This window comes from Bubalus kerabau, chromosome 4, assembly GCF_029407905.1.
Source record: "Bubalus kerabau isolate K-KA32 ecotype Philippines breed swamp buffalo chromosome 4, PCC_UOA_SB_1v2, whole genome shotgun sequence".
In the NCBI taxonomy this organism is placed as follows: Eukaryota; Metazoa; Chordata; class Mammalia; order Artiodactyla; family Bovidae; genus Bubalus; species Bubalus kerabau.
In genome coordinates this window covers 143541924-143564333 of record NC_073627.1, presented here as the reverse complement: position 1 = coordinate 143564333, position 22410 = coordinate 143541924, and the positions used below count along the sequence as shown (strand labels likewise).

Below are 22410 nucleotides of genomic sequence, written 5' to 3'. Positions count from 1 at the left end.
TGCCTCTCCTTCCATATTTCTCTGTGTCCCACACCTGGCTTCCAGTAGCTTGTTGCTGGGGCTGACAATTTTAGAAGTTACGCTCTCAACCTTGTCCTGACTATGCGCTGGGCTTTGTAGACTTTCTTGAGATTGTTTGGTGGAGAAAATGATTGACTTTTCTAAATCACTAGCGCAGATTCTTCTGTTACCTTTCACTAGGTCATTCTAGGCCTCGGGGATGACTCTTTCACAGAAATACATTGCCATTAGATTCTTCTCAGTTGGGCTCGGTCTTTAATATTTTTATTTATTTATTTGCCGCATCGGGTTTTAGCTGTGCCATGCAGGATCTTTCGTTGTGGCACACAGTCTAGTTGTGGCACAAGGGGTTAGCAGCTTTGCTTAGGCTTAGTTACGCTGAGGCATGCAGGATCTTAGTTCCCTGACTAGGGACCGAACCTGCGCCCCCTACATTGCAAAGCAGATTCTTAACCACTGGACCACCAGGGAAGTCCCAAGGCTTGCTTTAAAGATGAGTGCGGGTGGGAAAGTGAGCATAAAAGAGATGAAGAATGAGGCAACACCAAACTGACTGATTAGAACTGTTACCTTCATGCTTTTTTCCAGATTCAGAAGCATTGCCAAGTCTTACTTCCGAAGAGCAGATGGTGTTTTGCTGCTGTATGATGTTACGTGTGAGAAAAGCTTTCTTAATGTACGAGAATGGGTAGATATGATCGAGGTAAGAAATCAAAACACACAACAAAAAAATTACACAGGAGAGTTATAGGCTGGATCTCAGGAAATGCTGTTTCTCTTTGTAAAAATGAACTCAGAAACCATTGATCTAGGCTCTCAGAAAGAACCTAGATCCATTGATCTAGGTTCTCAGAAAGAACCTGTGGGAGGCAGGGTTCCTAATAGTACTTAGCAGCAGTGGTCTCCTCCTCAGTAGCGGGCCAGTTCCCACAGAACCAAGGACACTAATAAAGTGAGCTTCTGAGTGGTGGTGGGAGAGGGGGAAGTCCTGGGTTTTAATATGATCAGAACCCAATTGGCAGCAAGTGAAAATCCAGACAACCCAAGGAAAAGCAGTTCTCACAAACAAGAGGGTGATGGAGCTGGGTGTGTAGTGTGACTGGAGGTGTAATAGGGGCTTCCACGTGTGCTAGATGTATAGGTGAAAGCATACCAACACGTGTGCTAGAAGTATAGTTGAAATACCATCACGACCTGGCACCACCCGGTCCAAATTCCATAGGAACCATGTTCTCAGCCTTCCTCTGATAGAGATTTGGGTCTTTACATACCCAAAGTACTACTAACATACTAATTGGTATTTTAAACATGTGTGCTTACTATCTATGCTTTCTTTTGCTCAAATGAGATGGTGTCTTTCATCTGAGGAGCTTTCATATCCTTTGTTTCATGGTCAATAATTTTTTAAAGTAGGAAACTATTTTGACCACAGTTAATGTGCTGCCAATATTATTAATCACCGTAAAACTACAGTTCAAGCCATGATTCAGCATAGTCTCTTGGGGAAAAAAAAAAAAACCTAGTGGCTAATACAATTTTTCAAGTATGTCTATGATCTATCATTTTTAACAGGCATTAAGTGCAGTGGTGGCTGAACAGAGAACTGATTGCTGTCTGATCTCAAGTCAGCCTCTAGATTCTTTAGTTGGGCCTGTTTCATACCCTGTAAAATACCAAAATGTTCTCTTTCTAACTAAAGATGTAAGAAATGATTGACTGAAAAATGGCAATAAGACTCAATGATAAATACGCATTTTGCTCAATTGAAAAACCATAACTGAAAATTATATATACATCAAAAGCATGTTGACATTTATGTAGTATTTTTATTTCACAAAATTTTCTCCATGTTATATTCACCTCTGTAACATATCTGAGAAAGGAAGTAAATGTAATGTTGCTCTCACTTTTTATGAGAAACCTGAGTCATAGAAAGTACATGACACTGGCGTTTAGTCATTTAGAGGTTGGAGTGGAAGGGAGAATTAGACCTCCTGATTTGAAACTCCAGAATGAGCAGCAGGTTAAGAAAAACTTCTGCAATATCAAGAAAGGATCTCCAAGGTAGGTAGTGCCTAGAGGAGAGGCATCTACTTAAGGGAACAGAGGAAGCTCTGGGGAGACCAACGAGAGAAGAATGGATAATCCCAACTAACACACACAGATATTTAGGATCTATAGCAAAACTGTTTATTGTTGAAACTTTTGGACTTGATCTCCCTTTTAAGACTTTGGATTATACTCAAGACAAGGAGACACAAAAGGCAGGGTCAGCCATAGGGTTGGAAAAAGCCCTGTGTGACGTTACGGCCTATACCAGGTGCCCGCCTGCCATAATTTGCTAGATAAGTAAGCACGTACTTGCGGCAAGTGATTCATTTAGCTATTGGTGTTATCTTTCATAGGGTCAGAAAAGGGAGAAAACTGTATTCAAGATGAAATATTGAATTTGTTACTGGAGAAAAAATGAGACGTCGCTTGGCATTTGACTTTGACTTATCTCAGTGAGTCTTCACCATGGCTCACCTTTTCTCATTTGGGGAAATTCTGTTGGGACAGTTTATATGGCCACTATAATATGGGTCAAAACTAACAGTGAGATAGTTCAGATGCATGAAAGGATTGGGAAGCAGGAGTGTCAGTGCTGAATGGACGCTCTGAATTAATAATTAATATATTTCACTTGAAAACCACTGGGTTATAAAATCTTAAAATTATGGCCATTTACCTGTCATGAATAATTTGTTAATTGGATATGTGGGTAAAAGTTGAATGGAGACACTTGAGACATGAGATCTCTTTTCGACTTTTACACATTCAAAAATATTTTGGGCATCCCTGTTTTGTGCATGTATTGGCAGTATATCCATTTAAAAAAAAAACAAAAGGCCCTACCCTTTGGAGCTTGTATTCTAGTTAGGAAGATGTAAAAGGCAACCAACATAAGTAAATAAAATGAATGCTAGGAAGTGCTAGATGTAGAAACCAAACAAGGCCAGGATAACCGGCCTTATGGTGAGGCAGAGTGCGGCAGGTAGTGCAGTCAGGCCGGTCGCACCAGGAGGTCATATTTGAGTCAAGACTTGAATGTGCCATTACTTACCCATGTGGCTTTGGGAAGTCTTGGCTGGCTTAAGTGAATATTTGATTAATGGCTTCCATATGATCCTGAGCAGTTCCCCACAGAATGCAATTACTTAACACATTAATGGGTGGGGTCTAGTCTGGGGGAGGGCTTTTCATTTCCTTCTCCCCTTTGCTTTTACTTCACTCTGATGCATTCCGTTGGAGGAGAATGGTGAAGTATAATTTTAGTTTCAAGGCTCATTTTTGATGCTGTATCAGGTGTGGCACCAAAGTGGGTGAGTATCCGGCTGTGTTTAGGCACCGCAAAGGGTCATTTCCCCACGTGTCAGTCACCACTGCTGCTTCGCTTGTTTAGGAGCCAAAAGGCTGTTTTTCTAGTCACGTAGTCTTCTGTTCTCATCATAGCCTGCTGAGGGGGGCTTACTGACCCCTTCATTTCACAGACAGGGAAATGGAGTCAGAAACAGAAAGAGATTTGCTGCATTTCACGCAGTCACAGCCGGTGAGCAGCCAGGTGGTGGGAGGGGTGGAGTCTCAAACTCACTTCTGCCTCTCACATCTTCCAGTCAGCCAGCCAGCTCCTCTGTGAAGGCCGCGACAGTGTGCACGTGCTAATTGGGGAGCATTATCCTGAGAAACTGGTACTTTGAATGATTGCTCATCGACTCCTCACAAGAAATATGTTGATCTTTAGGGCCTTTGTATTTTGCTTCTGTTGTAAGCCAGACAGCAGTGAGTGTGGAACTTTCAGACTCCTTTTTTGTCCCCTCATAGCTGAGGGAATATTTGTGTGTTTTGTACCTGGGATAATGAAGCCGGCTTGTTATCACCTCTGTTTGGAGTGAAAATTATAGCAAATTGTGTGAGCACTACAGCTAAATGTAACTCTAGGTCATGCATCTTGAGTTTGTATCGATTTCTGTAGTAGCAAGGATGATGGAGTCATTTGGACCTCAGCCCTCACCCTTACAACATCTTATTTAACCTCTCTGAATTTCAGTGTTCTGGTCTGGAAATGGGGAAAAGTTTGTCTCCTTTTAGAGATATTTTGAAGTTTAGAGGTATTGTCTGTACGCTGTGCGGCATACAAGGGGCGTTCAGAAATGGCAGCTGCTGTCATCATCCTCACAACTTGTCCAGTGTTTCATGTGTGCACCATTTTTTCTTTTCTTCATGGTAGGATGCAGCCCATGAGAGCATTCCTATCATGTTGGTAGGAAACAAGGCTGATCTTCGTGACGCTGCTGAAGCAGAGGGACAAAAATGTGTCCCAGGGTACTTTGGAGAAAAACTGGCCATGGTAAGAGTAAGAGTGGGTCCATACTAGAAGGGGTCTTTCACTTTTCTCTATGTGTGCTGAAAAGGGTGTTTGACAAACCTCCACTCTGTTTGATGGGTTTTCTGTCCTTACACAGACAGAATTCCCAGTGCCCCCTATCCACCCCATGAATGTAAATAATTAACAACAAGAATTAAATCCCTTGTGGGGGTAAAACAATCATGTGATCATTTTCCCCACTGAGTATCAGTGACAAAGAGGAGGCAAAATTCTCCTGTCTTCTTCCTCACTCTTCTCCAGTTCCTGGAATCCTCCTCTAGTCCTGGGATCCAGGTAAAGGAATAAGAATGGGTGTCCTGTTTTGAAAAGCTGACTTTGGTTCCAGAGGGTCACTGTGCCAAGGAGCAGCGGATGATGCAGTATGTCACCTGGGTGACAGGGTGAAGAGAATTGGTAGACATGTTCTTTTTTCTAAGATTTGTACTCAGTTGGAATAGTATAAAATTATTCTTGGTTACGCATTTGTATAAGGAATGGGCCTCATTTCTGTTCAGATTACTATTGTGGGCAGTGCTTATTCTCTCATCATTGTCATTGTGTCAGAATCTTCGTGGCCTTCTTATGACTTGTTTTACCCGAACAAGGAATCAGATGGCCCTTGGGTCAAATAAGCTCTTAACCATAACAGTCTCATTTGACATAGCTATCATTGTTGTCTATCATCATCAATGAAAAGACTGCTCTATAACATAAACAAGTGAACTTTAAAAAGAAGTTTCAATTTCCCTATTTTAAGTTGGAATTGTTTCTTATTTTAAATGTTACAACTGTGAGCCAAATATGATAAACATTAAAACTAGGCAATGAAATACAGACAAGATCCATTCAACACATATTTAATTGTATTTACCATGTGAGAAGTACTTTATTGTGAGCTGAGCAAAGGGTAGAGAACAAAAGAGACCATCCTTGCCCTCACATAGTTTACTGTCTAGGGGAGACAGACATTAAACCTATGTAATCCACTTGTCCCCCTAGAGAGCCATCACTCCAGGCCGCATGCCAACTTTATTCCTTCTCCAAAATTTCTTATTGGTTCCCCAAGGTTTGCTTACTTATTATGCATCTCATGTCCACCACCCTCCTGCATCCTCTAAGGCCATCTCTATTTCACCCAGTAACATCCTGACTATGAAATTCAGCAGCAGCACTACCCATTTCTACTAGAAATAAGATTCATTTGGGGAATTATTCTAGCATTGCTGTGGATTGAGGGGGTCATGAGTAAAAGCTTCACAGTAATCTTTCCCCATTGTTTGGTTGTTCCTTTCTCCCTGCTCCAGAGTATCCATCATATCCTCTCCCAGTCCCACACAGGAACCAGGTAAACCACACCTAGCCCCACCCCACACACAGTCCTCCTTTCCTAAAGGAGTTGTTTCCAGCTTGTTAGACAAAGACACACTTCATCAATTACACTTGTGGCAAGTGCCATGCTGGAAAAATACATGTCAAGAGGTTTTGTAATAGGAATTCCTAATGCTGATTTCTTCATCCTTCTCAACTTCAAGGAAGGATTACCTAAAAATCGAAAAGGTAGGTAAAAGTCAGCCTGGTGAAGTGGGTTACTAAGGATATAGGATAACCTAGGTAGTGGTAACAACAGGTGCAAAGGTCCTGAAAGTGAAAGTCGCTCAGTTGTGTCTGACTCTTTGCGACCCCATGGACTGTGCTGCTGCTGCTGCTGCTGCTGCTGCTAAGTCGCTTCAGCCATGTCTGACTCTGTGTGACCCCATAGATGGCAGCCCACCAGGCTCCCCCGTCCCTGGGATTCTCCAGGCAAGAACACTGGAGTGGGTTGCCATTTCCTTCTCCAATGCAGGAAAGTGAAAAGTGAAAGTGAAGTCGCTCAGTCGTGTCTGACTCTTAGCAACCCCATGGACTGCAGCCCACCAGGCTCCTCCATCCATGGGATTTTCCAGGCAAGAGTACTGGAGTGGGGTGCCATTGCCTTCTCCAATGGACTGTACAGTCCATGGTATTCTCCAGGCCAGAATACTGGAGTGGATAGCCTTCCCTTCTCCAGGGGATCTTCCCAACCCAGGTATCAAACCCAGGTGTCCCACATTGCAGTCAGATTCTTTACCCACTGAGCCACAAGGGAAGCCCAGAAAGGTCCTCAGGTGGGAGAAAATTTGGAGCATTGGAGAAATAGAGGGATGGCCAGGGTAACTTGAGCGTTGTGAGGGAGAGTGGCCACTGGTAGAACTGAGAGGTTGGCTGGGGCCCCATACAAGCATACCTAGGCCTTGTCAGCCAGGTAAGCGTTTCAATATTGCTTGTGAGGGATGGGAAACATCAGAAGGTCTGAAGCAGAAGAGTGATAACAATCAGTGACTGTATGTATAACCACTGGGAGGTTAAATAATAGAGGACTAGAAAATGTCCATTGGTTTTAGCAACACAAAGGCTGCTGAATCTCAATAGAAAAGGATGATAGGGTGAAGAGGGGTGTGTTAGCTGCTGGCCTAAAGGAGACATACTTCTGATGGACATTTAATTCCTGTGTGGTTACCTTAAGCTATCATTTTTATCTGTCTCAAGTTATTTGATAGAGAACATTTGGTGGCATGTGTGACTCTTGGATATAAGAACCTTAAACTATGAAATTTTGTATAGTGGGATGGGTTTTGGAGGGGGTGCAAAATAAAAATTCTCTGATTGGGTGGAATATTATTCAGCCATTAAAAAGAATGAAATAATACCATTTGCAGCAACATGGATGGACCTAGAGAGCATCATACGGAGTGAAGTAAGTCAGACAGAGAAGAAAAATTATATGATATCCCTTATATATGGAATCTAAAAAGAAATTACACAAATGAACTTACTTAAAAAACAAAAACAGATTCACAAACTTTGAGAAGGAACTTATGGTTGCCAGGGGGAAGGTTGGGGGAAAGGGATAGTTAGGGAGTTTGGGATGGACATGTACACACTGCTATATTTAAAATGGATAACCAGCAAGAACCTGCTGTATAGCATATGAAACTCTGCTCAGTGTTATGTGGCAGCCTGGATGAGACAGGGATTTGAGGGAGAGTGGATACATGTATATGTATGACTGAGTCCCTTTGCTATTCACTTGAAACTATCACAACATTATTTGTTAACTGGATGCTGCTGCTGCTGCTAAGTCACTTCAGTCATGTCCGACCCTGTGTGACCCCATAGACAGCAGCCCACCAGGCTCCCCCGTCCCTGGGATTCTCCAGGCAAGAACACTGGAGTGGGTTGCCATTTCCTTCTCCAATGCATGAAAGTGAAAAGTGAAAGTGAAGTCGCTCAGTCGTGTCCGACCCTCAACGACCCCATGGACTGCAGCCTTCCAGGCTCCTCCGTCCATGGGATTTTCCAGGCAAGAGTACTGGAGTGGGGTGCCACTGGATATACCCTAATAAAAAATAAAAAGTTTTTTTTTTTTTAATTCTTTGACTAGGACATGTTACTGGAATAACTAGGCTCAAATGTGTTTTTTAAAGTCTTGAAACTTTGAATCCAATTACTTAACTATTATTTTTAGCATACTCAACAGGGGAATATTTTTATTTTATTGATTTTAAAAGTGAACATTCCAGGAAACCTAATCAAAGCCTTCATTTAATTGTATATACATATATATATATGTTTTTTTACAGACCTATGGGGCATTATTTTGTGAAACAAGCGCCAAAGATGGTTCAAATATAGTGGAAGCTGTTCTCCATCTTGCTCGGTAAAGTTTTGCCTTATATTTGAAAAACTGAATGTGGTATTGAATTTTCACTTAGCTGCTGTATGTGTCAAATATATTGACCATAAAGTGAATCTATATTGGGGAACGCTGTCTTGTCTTTCAGTAGTGGTTGGAGAAACAGTTTTTGAAAAAACTGGTAATGCTGCTTGTTCCCTGTGAACATTGGGAAAATACCTCTACTGCCAAACAAAAGCAGGTGCATCTGAGGTGTCGTTGACATTTCTGCAAAATGTCACCACAGAACTAACAGCTGACGTGTATGAATCATTTCCAGGAATCAGATTTTAAACACAAGAGACCATTATGAATATAACTATGTATTATGACATTTTCCAAGGTAAAGGAAAAAAATTTCACAAAGCAAATTGTATATCATGCCAGTTGGAAGCACTTTGTTTACATTATTATCCAGGTAATTTTTAAGCTTAGACAATGGTGTTAATAATAAATAACATTTTGGGATGTGGATTAGAATGAAAACTGCAGCATTGAGGAACTTGGATTTAACTGTATTTCAATCTTTGCAGTATTCTTAGGAAATAACAATGTTTTCTGTTAGACTTATTTCTTCTGCTAGTTTTCTGCCACAAGTGAAAAGATGATTCTTTACTGATCCAACAGTTTAAATATAAAAAAAAAAGAAAGGAAAAATATAAAAACGTGTGTTATCAAAGTCCAGCCAATGAACTTTAATTGCTGACAAAGCAGAACCACTTGAGGCATGTAGTTCTTCTTCTGACCATTTGTGAGATTCTGGTTTTTATAAGAATCTTAACTTTAGTAGAATAAAGGGCTCAGCACTACCTTCACCTCAGGTAGGAGGTGCTACATTGCTGCCCCAGCTGAGCAGGAAAGGAAGCTCCAGCTAAGGCGCTCTGTGTGGCTGAGGGCTTCTGCCCAGCACGCTGGAGGAGTGTAGTGTCAGGAGGCTCAAAGTCCAATCTTAAATCTGCCCCGAACACCTGTGAAGTCTTGACTAAGTCCGGCATTTCTAATCTGTAAAATGAGGGAAGGGGCTAAAGAAAATTATCCGTAAGGCTTTCTGGTCCTGACAGCCTACGAGTCCATAGATAAGTGTGTTGGGTCAGCCTTGCAGCCACCCTGTTCACAATGTAGCTTTACTTAAAACAGCTACGTGCAGAAGCATTTTGATAACAAGGTCACTTCTTGTGAATCACTCATCAGAGAGCTTTTTAAATTGTTGTTGAGACCTCTAGGTTACTTATGTTAACAATATGTTAAATAGGAAAATTATAAATAAAGCAAATCTGTAGAGCCTTTAATTTGCTTTATACCATGTCATCTGATTGTTTGTCAAAGTACCATGTCTTAAATGAAAATGGTTTAGTTTCCACCAGTAAGATTACTTTAAAGTTTTACAGCCTTCAAAACGTTGTGTATAATGCAAAACATTAAATTCTTGATCTATATTTCTGTCTTTGTGCCAGTACCATACTGTCTTGATAACTGTGGCTTTGTAGTAGAGCCTGAGGTCAGGTAGGTTGATTCCTCCAGTTCCATTCTTCTTTCTCAAGATAGCTTTGGCTATTCGAGGTTTTTTGTATTTACATACAAATTGTGAAATTATTTGTTCTAGCTCTGTGAAGAATACCGTTGGTAGCTTGATAGGGATTGCATTGAATCTATAAATTGCTTTGGGTAGTATACTCATTTTCACTATATTGATTCTTCCAATCCATGAACATACAACACGTAACCTGTCCTTTGGGGCTTAAGGATGCCACAACCATGAGATCTTGGCTGGTGATGCAGAGCACTGAATTAAGAGCATTGTTTGCCCAGAAAAGTCAATGATTCAAATCTGTAGAACTAATTACTGTGAAGGAAGTTCTGATGGAAAGAAAAATAATAGTAAAGGATGATGGCGGTAATTCAAAGGAAATGGAAGGGGAATCAGAAATAGTACTTATTGAAACAGAGCAGGACCCTATGCGCCTTCCTCCCAACCCCCCCACCACCCCATGTCCTCTGCCTGCCTTCTGTCTGTGGAAAACTTTGGTCAAAGAATAAGTTTAATCAGAGAAATGAGACATGCAGAAACAAAGGGAAACAGTCAAAGGAGACCAAATAATAATAATGTAGTCATTAAGCATAGTCAAGGACCTTTCTTCTCAAGGGCTATAGATAATATTCTGAGCCATCTCCTGTGAACTGCCTTACAGATACTACACCAGGCAGAAGAAGTTAACTACATGATGACCAGACTATACTCATTACATAAACTGCTATAATTCTAAGAATTGGCCTCAAAGAAATGGAAACAAATGGACCCTGGAATTGGAGATTAACTATACCTAAAACAATCAAGATGATGCTGGTCAGACCACCAATGACGGATTTGAAAATGACTGTCAGGGATAACTGTGCTGTTTCTGCGTGTAGCTCCCACAACCCCCAACATCTGTCTATAAAAAAGTTCTTGCCCCACTGGTTGTCGGGTGGCAGGAGTTGGCCTTTGGACAGACTTCCACCACTGCCCCCCTCACCAGCTGCCAGCATCTAAAATAAAGCAAACTTTCCTTTCCTCCAAAAAAAAAAAAAAAAAATTCTTGACTTGATCTCATAAGATAGTTCCCATAATTCCATTTCATACCATGTCATGTCTTAAAACCTGAACTAGAAAAGTTTATGGATTTGCACTGTCTGAAACAGTGTTTGTTTTTAAAGGGAGGCCATAAGTGTTTGGTTAAGAACCTGAATTCCTTTGCCTTTTCTTGAAAAACATCTCAATTCCAGGAAAAGTCGTTCCTAGAAATTCAGTTTCCCTGTAGGGCTGACAGGACGTTCATTCCAACTACTGTCCATCAGTAAGTCAGTCTGCTGCCACTAGAGCACAGGCTTTAAACATTTTGCAATAGATTCAAGTACAACAAGCATCAAATTGGTCAGTGGCCTGAAATTTGAGAAAAACATAAAAAGCTCAGGCTGATATATCAGTTCAGCACTGTTGCTGAACCCACTGGGTGTAAATCTGTCCCTAAGACTGATTCATTTAAAATGCAGTTAAGCATATGGCAGTTTGGGGTGAGGTAATTTAGTTTTCTCAAACTTAAACCTGTTTTAGATGTTTGGAATTGTATTTTCCTGATTCCCTTAAAGTGGGAATGCCTGCATTTTGAGTAGATTTAAGGAAACCGAAGGCCAAGTGAAAAATACAGCCTGTTTTTCTCCCTTAATATTTGCTTTCAAGGTTCAGTAATGTCTGCATTATTATGAGTGCTCAGCATGAAGGCCTTGTAGAGATATCAGGGTATGTAAGATAGGCTGTTCAATTTAAAATTAGAGGAAAAAAAGAAAAATATGACCAGGCAGCCATATGATACATAGCTGATAGGGGCCTGTTGGACCTCCCAGAAGAGAGAGATGTGAGTTGTCTTGTGAAGATGCTGTGTTTACTGTACCCACTGTGCAGACAAGAAAACTGAGCATTGGAATGCTTTATCAGCTTGCTCAAAGTGACACAGCTACTAAGTGGCAAAACTAGGACTTTGCACTACTCTGAATCTCTGATTTGCCTTTTAAATGCTGGCAATTTCAGGATTCTATTCTGCACTCTTTTGCTCTTACTTTCTCTGCCTAATGTCTTCCATCCCCATGGTTCCTAAAACTGTGTCTAGAAGGTGACTTCCAATTTCTTTATTTTTAACTCCCATTTTTTTTAACTCCCATCTTTTTTAAAATTCCATGTTCCCACCCACCAACAAATGGAAATTCCATAGATCTGAGTGACCCAACATAGCTAAATCCTAATGTGTTTTCTATAAAATTGTTCTTCACTCTATACTCCCCTTTTCAGGAAACTATTAACATTATAATAAAAAAAAATAGTAACCTAGAGTCAGTCTTGACTTCTTCCTTTTTCTTCATCATCTGCCTCTAGTGGGTTCTGAGGCCCTAATGATTCAGTGACCTCTCTGCACTTTTTCTGCAATCTGTCCATATTCTTTCTCTAATCGGGGTGATCTTTGTAAATAAAAATCCAATTAATACTTTCCTGCCTGCACCCCACATTGGTGTCCGACCTACAGCAAAGAACCCTGTCTCTTTTAGCAAGTGGCTAACAGTCCCCCAGAGCCAGATCTCACCTGCCTTTCTGTTTGCATCTCTTCTTGCTTCCCAAATGAATGATAATCTCTAGACACAGCAAGGTTGCCTCCAGTCATGGCCAGGTTCTTTTATTCCTCTTTGTCTCTATGCAAGCTATTCCGCGAACCTGGAACCTCCCTTCCTCTTTAAATGAATCCCTATCCTGCCAGTAGGTCGGCTCCACTGTGCTTGTGTGTTAGCAGCTTTCAGGACCTGGTAACGGTTTATTTAGAGGATTATCTGGCTCTCAGAGCTCACTAGTTGAGGATCCCAGAGCCTGGCATAAGTCGGACACTTGTTGAATGACCCAGTGGTCAAGATTTTGCATTTGGAAGCTGTATTAGTTTTCTGTTGTCACTGTAACAAATTCCTACTAACCTAGTGGTTTAAGCAATACAAATATAGTTCAGGAGGTCATAAATCTGAACCAGGTCTTATAGGGTGTTACGGGTTGAACTGTACATCCTCCTCCTTTTCCTGGGTCTTTGTTTCCTCATCTGTGAAGACAGTGATGCTCACCTGTCACGTGACAGTGTGTGTGTTGTGTGTAATAAGGACTACGTGAAAACATGTAGCATGGCATTTATTAACTGGTCTTCAGCAAGAACTAGTTTCCCTTTTCTTTCCTACTCAGGTGCAGTGGTTTTCCAAGTTTAGCACATCAGCTCCTTCTGGGGCTGTGCTGACCAGTTTAGTGGCCGCTATCCACTGGAAGTGTGGTTATCCAAGCTGAGATGTGCTAGGTGTATTAAATAAATACTAGGTTTTGAAGTCAGTATAAAAATTGTAAAATACCTCAGGAATATTTTTATTGGTAACATGCTGAAGTGATAGTATTGTTGTAATACCAAGTTGATTAAAATATATTAATGAAATTAATTTCACCTATTTCTCTTTACACTTTTTATTGTGGCTGCTAAAAATTTTTTAATTACATATATGAATTACATTCTATTAAATAGCACTGCTATGCTGGGAACATGCCAGTTCCCAGGATCTGGGAACAAAGCACACAAAATGTAGTCCCCCAGAACAATACCAACTTTTATTTTCTGAAATTACCAGAAGAGACTGGATCTCACTGGAGGGGCCTTGACTGCACTCCCTCGGGTGTTTCATGCATTTACGGTCATAGCTGGGTCTGCTATGTGTTGCCAAGGTGCTCCTTCCTGGTGGCATTTCAGCCCCCATGACCTCTCTGCTGTTCTCTATCCAGTGAGGAGCCTCAGCCTCTTACATGGCAGCTCAAAATGATCAGGCCGTATTAATGCCTCATGTGGAAGTGCCAGCACACCATTCCCTCACCATTCCATTGGACTGAGCGGTCACAGAGCCGGTCCTGACCACGGGGGAGAAGCACAAGCTTCATTCACCACTAATGGGGGAATGGCAGACACTGACAGGGAAGGTGGAATTCTCTGCAGCCATCTTGGGGACAAGCTGTCACACACTCCTCACCACATGACATTTCCATTCAGCTTGTCTAAGGCAGAACTTCAGAATGTGTGTATTTCACAAGCATCCCCAGGGGTAGGAGACTTCCTTAGGGGGCTTTCACAGGATCATGGAGATGTTTGGTGCAGTGTTGCCTCAGTTCAGTTCAGTTCAGTTCAGTCGCTCAGTCATGTCCGACTCTCTGTGACTCCGTGAATTGCAGCACGCCAGGCCTCCCTGTCCATCACCAACTCCCAGAGTTCACTCAAACTCATGTCCATCGAGTCGGTGATGCCATCCAGCCCTCTCATCCTCTGTCGTCCCCTTCTCCTCCTGCCCCCAATCCCTCCCAGCATCAGAGTCTTTTCCAGTGAGTCAACTCTTCGCATGAGGTGGCCAAAGTATTGGAGTTTCAGCTTCAGCATCATTCCTTCAGAGAAATCCCAGGGCTGATCTCCTTCAGAATGGACTGGGTAGATCTCCTTGCAGTTCAAGGGACTCTCAAGAGTCTTCTCCAACACCACAGTTCAAAAGCATCAATTCTTCAGTGCTCAGCTTTCTTCACAGTCCAACTCTCACATCCATACATGACCACTGGAAAAACCATAGCCTTGATTAGATGAACCTTTGTTGGCAGAGTAATGTCTCTGCTTTTGAATATGCTATCTAGGTTGGTCATAACTTTCCTTCCAAGGAGTAAGTGTCTTTTAATTTCATGGCTGCAGTAACCATCTGCAGTGATTTTGGAGCCCCCAAAAATAAAGTCTGACACTCTTTCCACTGTTTCCCCATCTATTTCCCATGAAGTGATGAGACCAGATTCCATGATCTTCGTTTTCTGAATGTTGGGTTTTAAGCCAACTTTTTCACTCTCCTCTTTCACTTTCATCAAGAGGCTTTTTAGTTCCTCTTCACTTTCTGCCATAAGGGTGGTGTCATCTGCATATCTGAGGTTATTGATATTTCTCCCGGCAATCTTGATTCCAGCTTGTGCTTCATCTGCCTTATTTAACTCTGCATATAAGTTAAATAAGCAGGGTGACAATATACAGCCTTGACGTACTCCTTTTCCTATTTGGAACCAGTCTGTTTTTGCATGTCCAGTTCTAACTGTTGCTTCCTGACCTGCATATAGGTTTCTCAAGAGGCAGGTCAGGTGGTCTGGTATTCCCATCTCTTGAAGAATTCTCCACAGTTTATTGTGATCCACACAGTCAAAGGCTTTGGCATAGTCAACAAAGCAGAAATAGATGTTTTTCTGGAACTCTCTTGCTTTTTCCATGATCCAGCGGATGTTGGCAATTTGGTCTCTGGTTCCTCTGCCTTTTCTAAAACCAGCTTGAACATCTGGAAATTCACAGTTCACATATTGCTGAAGCCTGGCTTGGAGAACTTTAAGCATTACTTTACTAGCGTATGAGATGAGTGCAATTGTGCGGTAGTTTGAGCATTCTTTGGCATTGCCTTTCTTTGGGATTGGAATGAAAACTGACCTTTTCCAGTCCTGTGGCCACTGCTGAGTTTTCCAAATTTGCTGGCATATTGAGTGCAGCACTTTCACAGCATCATCTTTCAGGATTTGAAATAGCTCAACTGGAATTCCATCACCTCCACTAGCTTTGTTCGTAGTGATGCTTTCTAAGGCCCACTTGACTTCACATTCCAGGATGTCTGGCTCTAGCTGAGTGATCACACCATCGTGATTATCTGGGTTGTGAAGATCTTTTTTGTACAGTTCTTCTGTGTATTCTTGCCACCTCTTCTTAATATCTTCTGCTTCTGTTGGGTCCATACCATTTCTGTCCTTTATCGAGCCCATCTTTGCATGAAATGTTCCTCTGTTAATTCTAAAAGTGCCTCTGTTAATTCTAAAAGAAATTTAGGAAGAGACAAAAAGATTTTTTGGATTTTAACCATCTGCTGTTATCTCCATGATCAAGTATTACTACAAAATGGTTATAAAGCCATCATTGCTTTTGTTAATGTTAAGCATTAGCTGGGGGTGGAAGCTAGGTTCCAGAGTCCTAAGGAATGAGCTGTGTGTGTGGCAAACTATACACCATGCATGACCACAGGAGAGAGCAACAGTAGTCTGTATGCATGTGTGTATGCACCTGGGTATGTGTTTCTATGTACATGCATGAGTGTGTAGCCTACTGTTCAGAATGCAAATGGCTGGAGTTCACCTGCATGGTTGCAATCCAAGTTCTGCCACTTCTTCAGCTATGTGACCTAAGGGAAATTTCTTAACGTTTTTTGTTTGCCTTCATTTTCTCACATATAGAATGGGACACAGTAAAATCATACCTGTGAGGATTAAATGTCAACACCTACAAAGCATTTAGCACTCTGTCTGGATGGCACACAGCAAATGCTTAGCAGTGCAGTTTTTTTCTACAGAGTTGTTTATGGTTCTATTTTATACCTCAGTAATCTTCTCTGTCTGTATGCTTCTCTTTCTCTCTCCAGGGAAGTGAAAAATAGAACTGATGAGGATGACAGCAAATCCATTACCAATCTGAGTGGCACTAGTTCCAAAAAGTCAACCCAGATGAAGAACTGCTGCAATGGTTAACTCCAAAACGTCCTCGGCCCACGAAGCCTTCATTCCCAGAGTACTGAATGTACATGACTTATTTGCTTCTTACGTGAAGTGGTACATCCTACAGACACTTGCGTGGAGAGTTACAGTGCGAGGAATCTGAACTGTGTTCTTGGGTCCCTCCAGAATCTCAGCTGTTTTTTGCTGTTTCGATGAGTGATTTGGGCCCCCTGGTTAAATATGCCTGCCTTATCTTTAGAAAGTATTTTTATGCTCAGATCAAAGCTATAAAAGAAATTCACTGACATAATTAGATTCATGTGGTAGATGACATTTACTTCCAATATTCAGTACTACTGGGTTGGCCACAAAGTTCGTTCAGGTTTTTCTCCATTTTACAGGAAAACCCAAACAAACTTTTTGGTCAACCCAATAGAAAACTAGTAAAAAGGGGTTACCTTCCTACCTTTGCTGTAAACTAGCCTTCTGGTCTTGAACCTATCACCAACCCACATTAGATCCATTTCCTCATCTGTAAACGAGCAGCTTGGCCTTTGAGGCCTCAGCTCTCAGCTCTGAAGCTCTTTAAGGAGTGAGAAGGAGAGTGTGATGGCCCACGGTTTATAAGGACTCTGGTTGTTCATCTTTTTAAATATTTAAGTATCAATTTTTCTCACTTCTTGTACAAGAACAGAATTTAATTGAGAAAAAAATGGTAATGTTTTATGCTCCAGTGGAGATAGAAAAATCTATTGTCTTATATATAAAGAAAACATTTGGGGGACAAAAATAGTTTGTATATTAAAGAGGGTGTTTTATAATCTCAGAATACTTATAAAGACCATGGTTTGAATTCACTGCTAAAAATTCTAACGAAAAATATAAAGCCACATGCTACTGAAAAGACAATGCCCAGGAAAGTTGTCCCACTTCACTTAAAAAAAAAAAAAACAAACAGCAAGCGACTGCAGGTGCTGGTGAAAGGGAGTAACTGAGAGTGACTACTAATGGGTTGGAGAAGGCAATGGCACCCCACTCCAGTACTCTTGCCTGGAAAATCCCATGGATGGAGGAGCCTGGAAGGCTGCAGTCCATGGGGTCGCTGAGGGTCGGACACGACTGAGCAACTTCCCTTTCACTTTTCACTTTCATGCATTGGAGAAGGAAATGGCAACCCACTCCAGTGTTCTTACCTGGAGAATCCCAGGGACGGGGGAGCCTGGTGGGCTGCCGTCTATGGGGTCGCACAGAGTCAGACACGACTGAAATGACTTAGTAGTAGCAGTACTAATGGGTATATAGTTTCTTTGGGGATGATGAGAATGTTCTGGAATTATATTGTGCTAATGTTGCACAACTTTGTGAATATACTAAAATCCACTAAATTATATACTAAGTTATATACTTTAATGGTGACTTTTATGGTATGTGAGCTATATATGTGTGTATATATAGTTTTTAAAATATACTAGTTTAATTTATCATTTTGCCAAATGAAAATATGCAAATTCAAACCTCCCCATGGCTTAAGAGCATAATGTCTTTTCTATAACAGATACCCTAACACCTTGGCTGCCAGCATTCACATCCTTAAATAATGAACAGTGAAAGAAATGTTATGTGTAGTTTTGAAAAATCATCTCTTTTGAAGAGGAATTGTGGTTAGGGTACAGGTGAGTCAGTCCTTTGTCTGAGGTGACTCGGGACTCACCCTCACCAACAGCCTCAGGGGTCTTGCTCTCCTAAGAAGCTGTGCTGCCTCCCAGACTTCCCCACTGAAATGTCTCCAAGAGCCAAAGGAGTCAATATCTGACCCCAGAGTGGGTCAGCCAGGCGTGGTCTTTGGTTTCAATTTTCAGTGGCCAGAACCAACTAAGTTATTCCCAACCAGAAAGACTTGAACTTAACGTGATTCATAGGTCCAGGCCCCAAGTAGCCTGCTGAAAAAAATAATAGCTCTTATTTATTGTACTATGTAAGCTAAAAACAGCCCTCTTATGGAATTAAAACAACTCTACTTACAATTTTTATGATCAGACCTTAAATTCTCCAAGGTTTTTTTTTTTTTTTTTTTTTTTTTTTAATGAAAATTGGGTAGTATGTTAACAGCTTATAAATAGTCACAACATCCATTTAGCTTTTCAAAGTGTGCCTTGTCTCTACTGGTGAGATCTAGTTCGGTTTTGTTCTTTTTCACTGGGAAGTTGGTTCTGTCTTCAACAACTCTACCATGGATTCCTGTTTCCTGTTTTTTGGTCCCAGAGAGGGAAAAAAAGTTTACATTTTTTACTAAAAAGAAATACCTTGCTGGTGGGGAACTGTCAAACTGATTCAGGGAGGGATGGTTATTTTTGTGCCATGGTGCGATGAAAGTTTTACCACTGCTGTTTGCCTCGGCATCTGTGGAGCCCAGGTTAGAACAGACCTAACAGACCTGTGTGTTGATATATGGTATTCAAGTTTAGGAGTTTGGTGCAGTTGCACAAAATTGTGTTAGTATACATGTTACTGTGTTGTCTTTATTTATTTTCCCCCAGTGTCTATATTTGTCTTACAATATGTATATAATAGTATATACCTTTGATACAGAAGTATTATCTTGGTCTTTGCTTCTGGACTATATGGGCAGTAACCCAAACCGATTAGATTACATAGGTGCCTATGATAAATGAAGCAAACATCTTTAACTATCTTAATGTGGATAAATATTTTTGCAACAAAATTCAAATTAGACTTACAACTTTCAAATTAGACTTACAGCTCTGGTTAGCGATCCTATTTAAAGAAAAGCTACTGCTAGCTCTTTCACTGCCCTGCTAGGAAACTAAGTTTATTACCAACATTTGATTTTATGAAGCTGTTCCCAAATTTAAGAGTTTATTTTTGGTAATAACAAAAAGCTAGTGTTTTTAACTTGAACTTAATTTGCTACTCTACTCATCTTGTCTCAATTATTCCTTGTAGAGATTTTAAAATCACAATTACACTACACTCTTTTTTATGTATCCTGACACACTGGATATTATTTTAGTTTCGACATGAAAAGAACACTGGCTATAGAGACATTTTTCCCTGTTAACTTTTAGCCTCGTGCATTTTCATAATTTATTTTTTTCCACTTGCTGCTTTATATAACATATGTGACATCTGATTATTTAATACTAAATGTGATTTGCATAAGGCCCAAACCACACAACCCTCTTGCTGAATATAAAATTGAGCTTAAAGATAAAGATTTATTTTCATATTTGTACAGTGATTAGCTTCAGAGTCATGGTTTTCGTGGGCTTTTATTGTATGTATGTGTAAGAAATTTCATACATATATATTAAGAAGACCTCTAAGTAATGAAATAATTATTTTTGATTTACATGGTTTACATTTTCATAATATTGGCTGTATTTCATTTATACTGTTTCTCTTCAAACCATTAATAATTATCCCATAATGTGTAATTTATGGTAGTACAAATGTCTAAAGAATACATTATATTTTCTGCATCATAAATTCAGTTTAAAACACTTGCTTTGGTCTTCTGGTATTTCCTCCAGCTTTGCTGCAGGCATTGCTGAAGTAACTTTAGTTCTAGGATGTGCCTACATGAAACTGCGCCTCTAAAACCCTGGCCCGGGCAGCTAGCTGGGAAAGAAAAGGGTGGTGTATGCTACTGTGGCACATCTCGTCCTCTCTACCAGCGGGGCTACAGGCCGACCAGCTTTGGGGTGTGATATCCAAGAGTAGTGAGGCTTTAGTAGAAAACTGGCAGGACATACTCTGGCCATTCTCATGACCTTGGGCTAGGCCCCTTCTCTGACACCCCTCTGTACGGCCCCCGCAACACACCCTGCCTAGCTAACTCCTGCTTCTCCTTCTGCTTTAGCTTAAACGTCACTTCCTTTAGGAAGTTTCCCTGCTCATCCTGGTTTGGATGCGGCTACCTGCTCACTTGTTTAGTACCCTTTCTAACTGGTCAGCATCCTTACTGACCCCGTATTTGTTTAACTAGACATATTCTTTGAGCTTTATCCCTGTTGTTTGCTGCTGCCTCCCCTCTGCTATACACAGTGCTTGAATGGGTGACCAAAGAAAACTGTTTAAATAAGGCAGGCTTTGCAGAGTTTCTGCAGACACACATACCCAGAGACATACACACACAACAGAATAACAGGCAGTATATTGTAGTGGCCACAGGTCTGAGCTCTGTAGCCAGCCTGCTTGGGTTTGAACCTTGCCTCATGAACCTTCTAGTCAGTAACTGTGAATAAGGAGCTTATTTAACCTTTGTGTACCCCAGCTTCTTCGTTGGTAAAACAGAGATGATAACAGTACCTTTTTCATGGAGTGGTTATGAGGACTAAATAAGTGTATGTAAGGAAAGTGCTGAGAACAGTACCTGGCACCTTGATCAGTTTAGTTCAGTCAGTCATGTCCAACTCTTTGCAACCCCATGGACTGCAGCACCTCAGGCTTCCCTGTCCTTCACAGTCTCCCAGAGCTTGCTCAAACTCATGTCCATTGAGTCAGTGATGTCGTCCAACCAGCCCATTCTCTGTCGTCCCCTTCTCCTCCTGCCTTCAATCTTTACCAGCATCAGGGTCTTTTCCAGTGAGTCGGCTCTTCGCATCAGATGGCCAAAGTATTGGAGCTTCAGCCTCAGCATCAGTCCTTCCAATGAATATTCAGGGTTGGTTTCCTTTAGGATTGACTACTTTGACCTCCTTGCAGTCCAAAGAACTCTCAGGAGTCTTCTCCAACACCACAGTTCAAAAGCATCAATTCTTAGGCGCTCAGCCTTTTTTATGGTCCAACTCTCACATCCATACATGACTACTGGAAAAACTATAGCTTTAACTAGATGGACCTCTGTTGGCAAAGTGATGTCTCTGTTTTTTAATATGCTATCTAGGTTTGTCATAGCTTTTCTTCCAAGGAGCAAGCATCTTTTAATTTCATGGCTGCAGTGATTTTGGAGCCCAAGAAAATTAAGTCTGTCACTGTTTCCATTGTTTCCCCATCTGTTGCCATGAAGTGATGGGACCAGATGCCATGATCTTAGTTTTTTGAATGTTGAGTTTTAAGCCAGCTTTTTCACTCTCCTCTTTGACCTCATCGGGAGGCTCTTTCGTTCCTCTTAGCTTTCTGCCATAAAGGTGGTGTAGATTAATTTTTGTCCTTTTGATTACTGTGTATCTCAGCATGTTCCTCTTAGGGTTTAACCTGCCTGGGACTCTCTGTGCTTGGAGAGAGCAACAGGGACTTGGTTGACTATTTCCTTTCCCATATTAGGATTTTCAGCTATTATTTCTTCAAATATTTTCTCAGGTGCTTTTTTCTCCTTCTGGGACCCTCTATAATGCTAATGTTGGTGAGTTTAATGTTGTCCCAGAGGGGTCTTACACAGTCTTCATTTTATTTCATTCTTTTTTTCTATAGTCTCTTCTGTAGCAGTGATTTCCACCATTTTGTCCTCCAGGCTATTTATCCATTCTTCTGCCTCAGTTATTCTGCTGTTGATTACTTCTAGTATAATCATTTCATCTCTCCTTGTTCTTTAGTTCTTCTAGGTCTTTGGTAAACATTTCTTGCATCTTCTTCATTCTGTTTCCAAGATCCTGGATCAACTTCACTATCATCATTCTGAATTCTTTTTCTGGAAGCTTGCCTATCTCCACTGCATTTAGTTGTTTTTCTTGTCACTTTATCTGGGACATAACCTTCTGCTTTTTCATCCTGATTAACTTTCTTTAATGTGGTTTTGGTTCTAGCCGTTTCTTCTGTCTGCCCTTTGGTGGATGAGGCTAAGAAGCTTGTGAAGCTTGTGTAAGCTTCCTGATGGGGGAGGGACTGGAGGTGAGTACTGGGTCTTGCTCTAGTAGGCAGGGACATGCTCAGTAAAGCTTTAACCCAATTATCTGCTGATGGGTGGGTTTGCACTCTCTCCTTGTTAGTTGTTTAGCCTGAGGCGACCCAGCCCTAGCATATGTGGGCTCTATGATAGGGTTATTGATGACCTCATGCCAAGGGGCACCTTCCAGGACTGCTGCTACCAGTGCCCCTGTCCCCAAGGTGAGCCACTGTTGACCCACACCTCCACAGGAGACCCTCCAACTCTAGCAGGCAGGTCTGGTTCAGTCTCCTGTGGGG

At 41.2% G+C, this 22410-nt stretch overlaps 1 protein-coding gene across 1 annotated transcript in view; it reads left to right on the top strand.

Annotated features, from left to right (window-relative positions):
- Positions 1-16570, top strand: part of RASEF (RAS and EF-hand domain containing) — a 91514-nt gene extending 74944 nt beyond the window's left edge. The window contains exons 14-17 of the mRNA XM_055578880.1: positions 610-724; positions 4289-4408; positions 8086-8162; positions 16194-16570. Of these exons, the coding sequence (XP_055434855.1) occupies positions 610-724; positions 4289-4408; positions 8086-8162; positions 16194-16299 (418 nt within the window). The 3' untranslated portion in view covers positions 16300-16570. The remainder of the gene's footprint in view (positions 1-609; positions 725-4288; positions 4409-8085; positions 8163-16193) is intronic.
- Positions 16571-22410: the final 5840 nt, after the last annotated feature.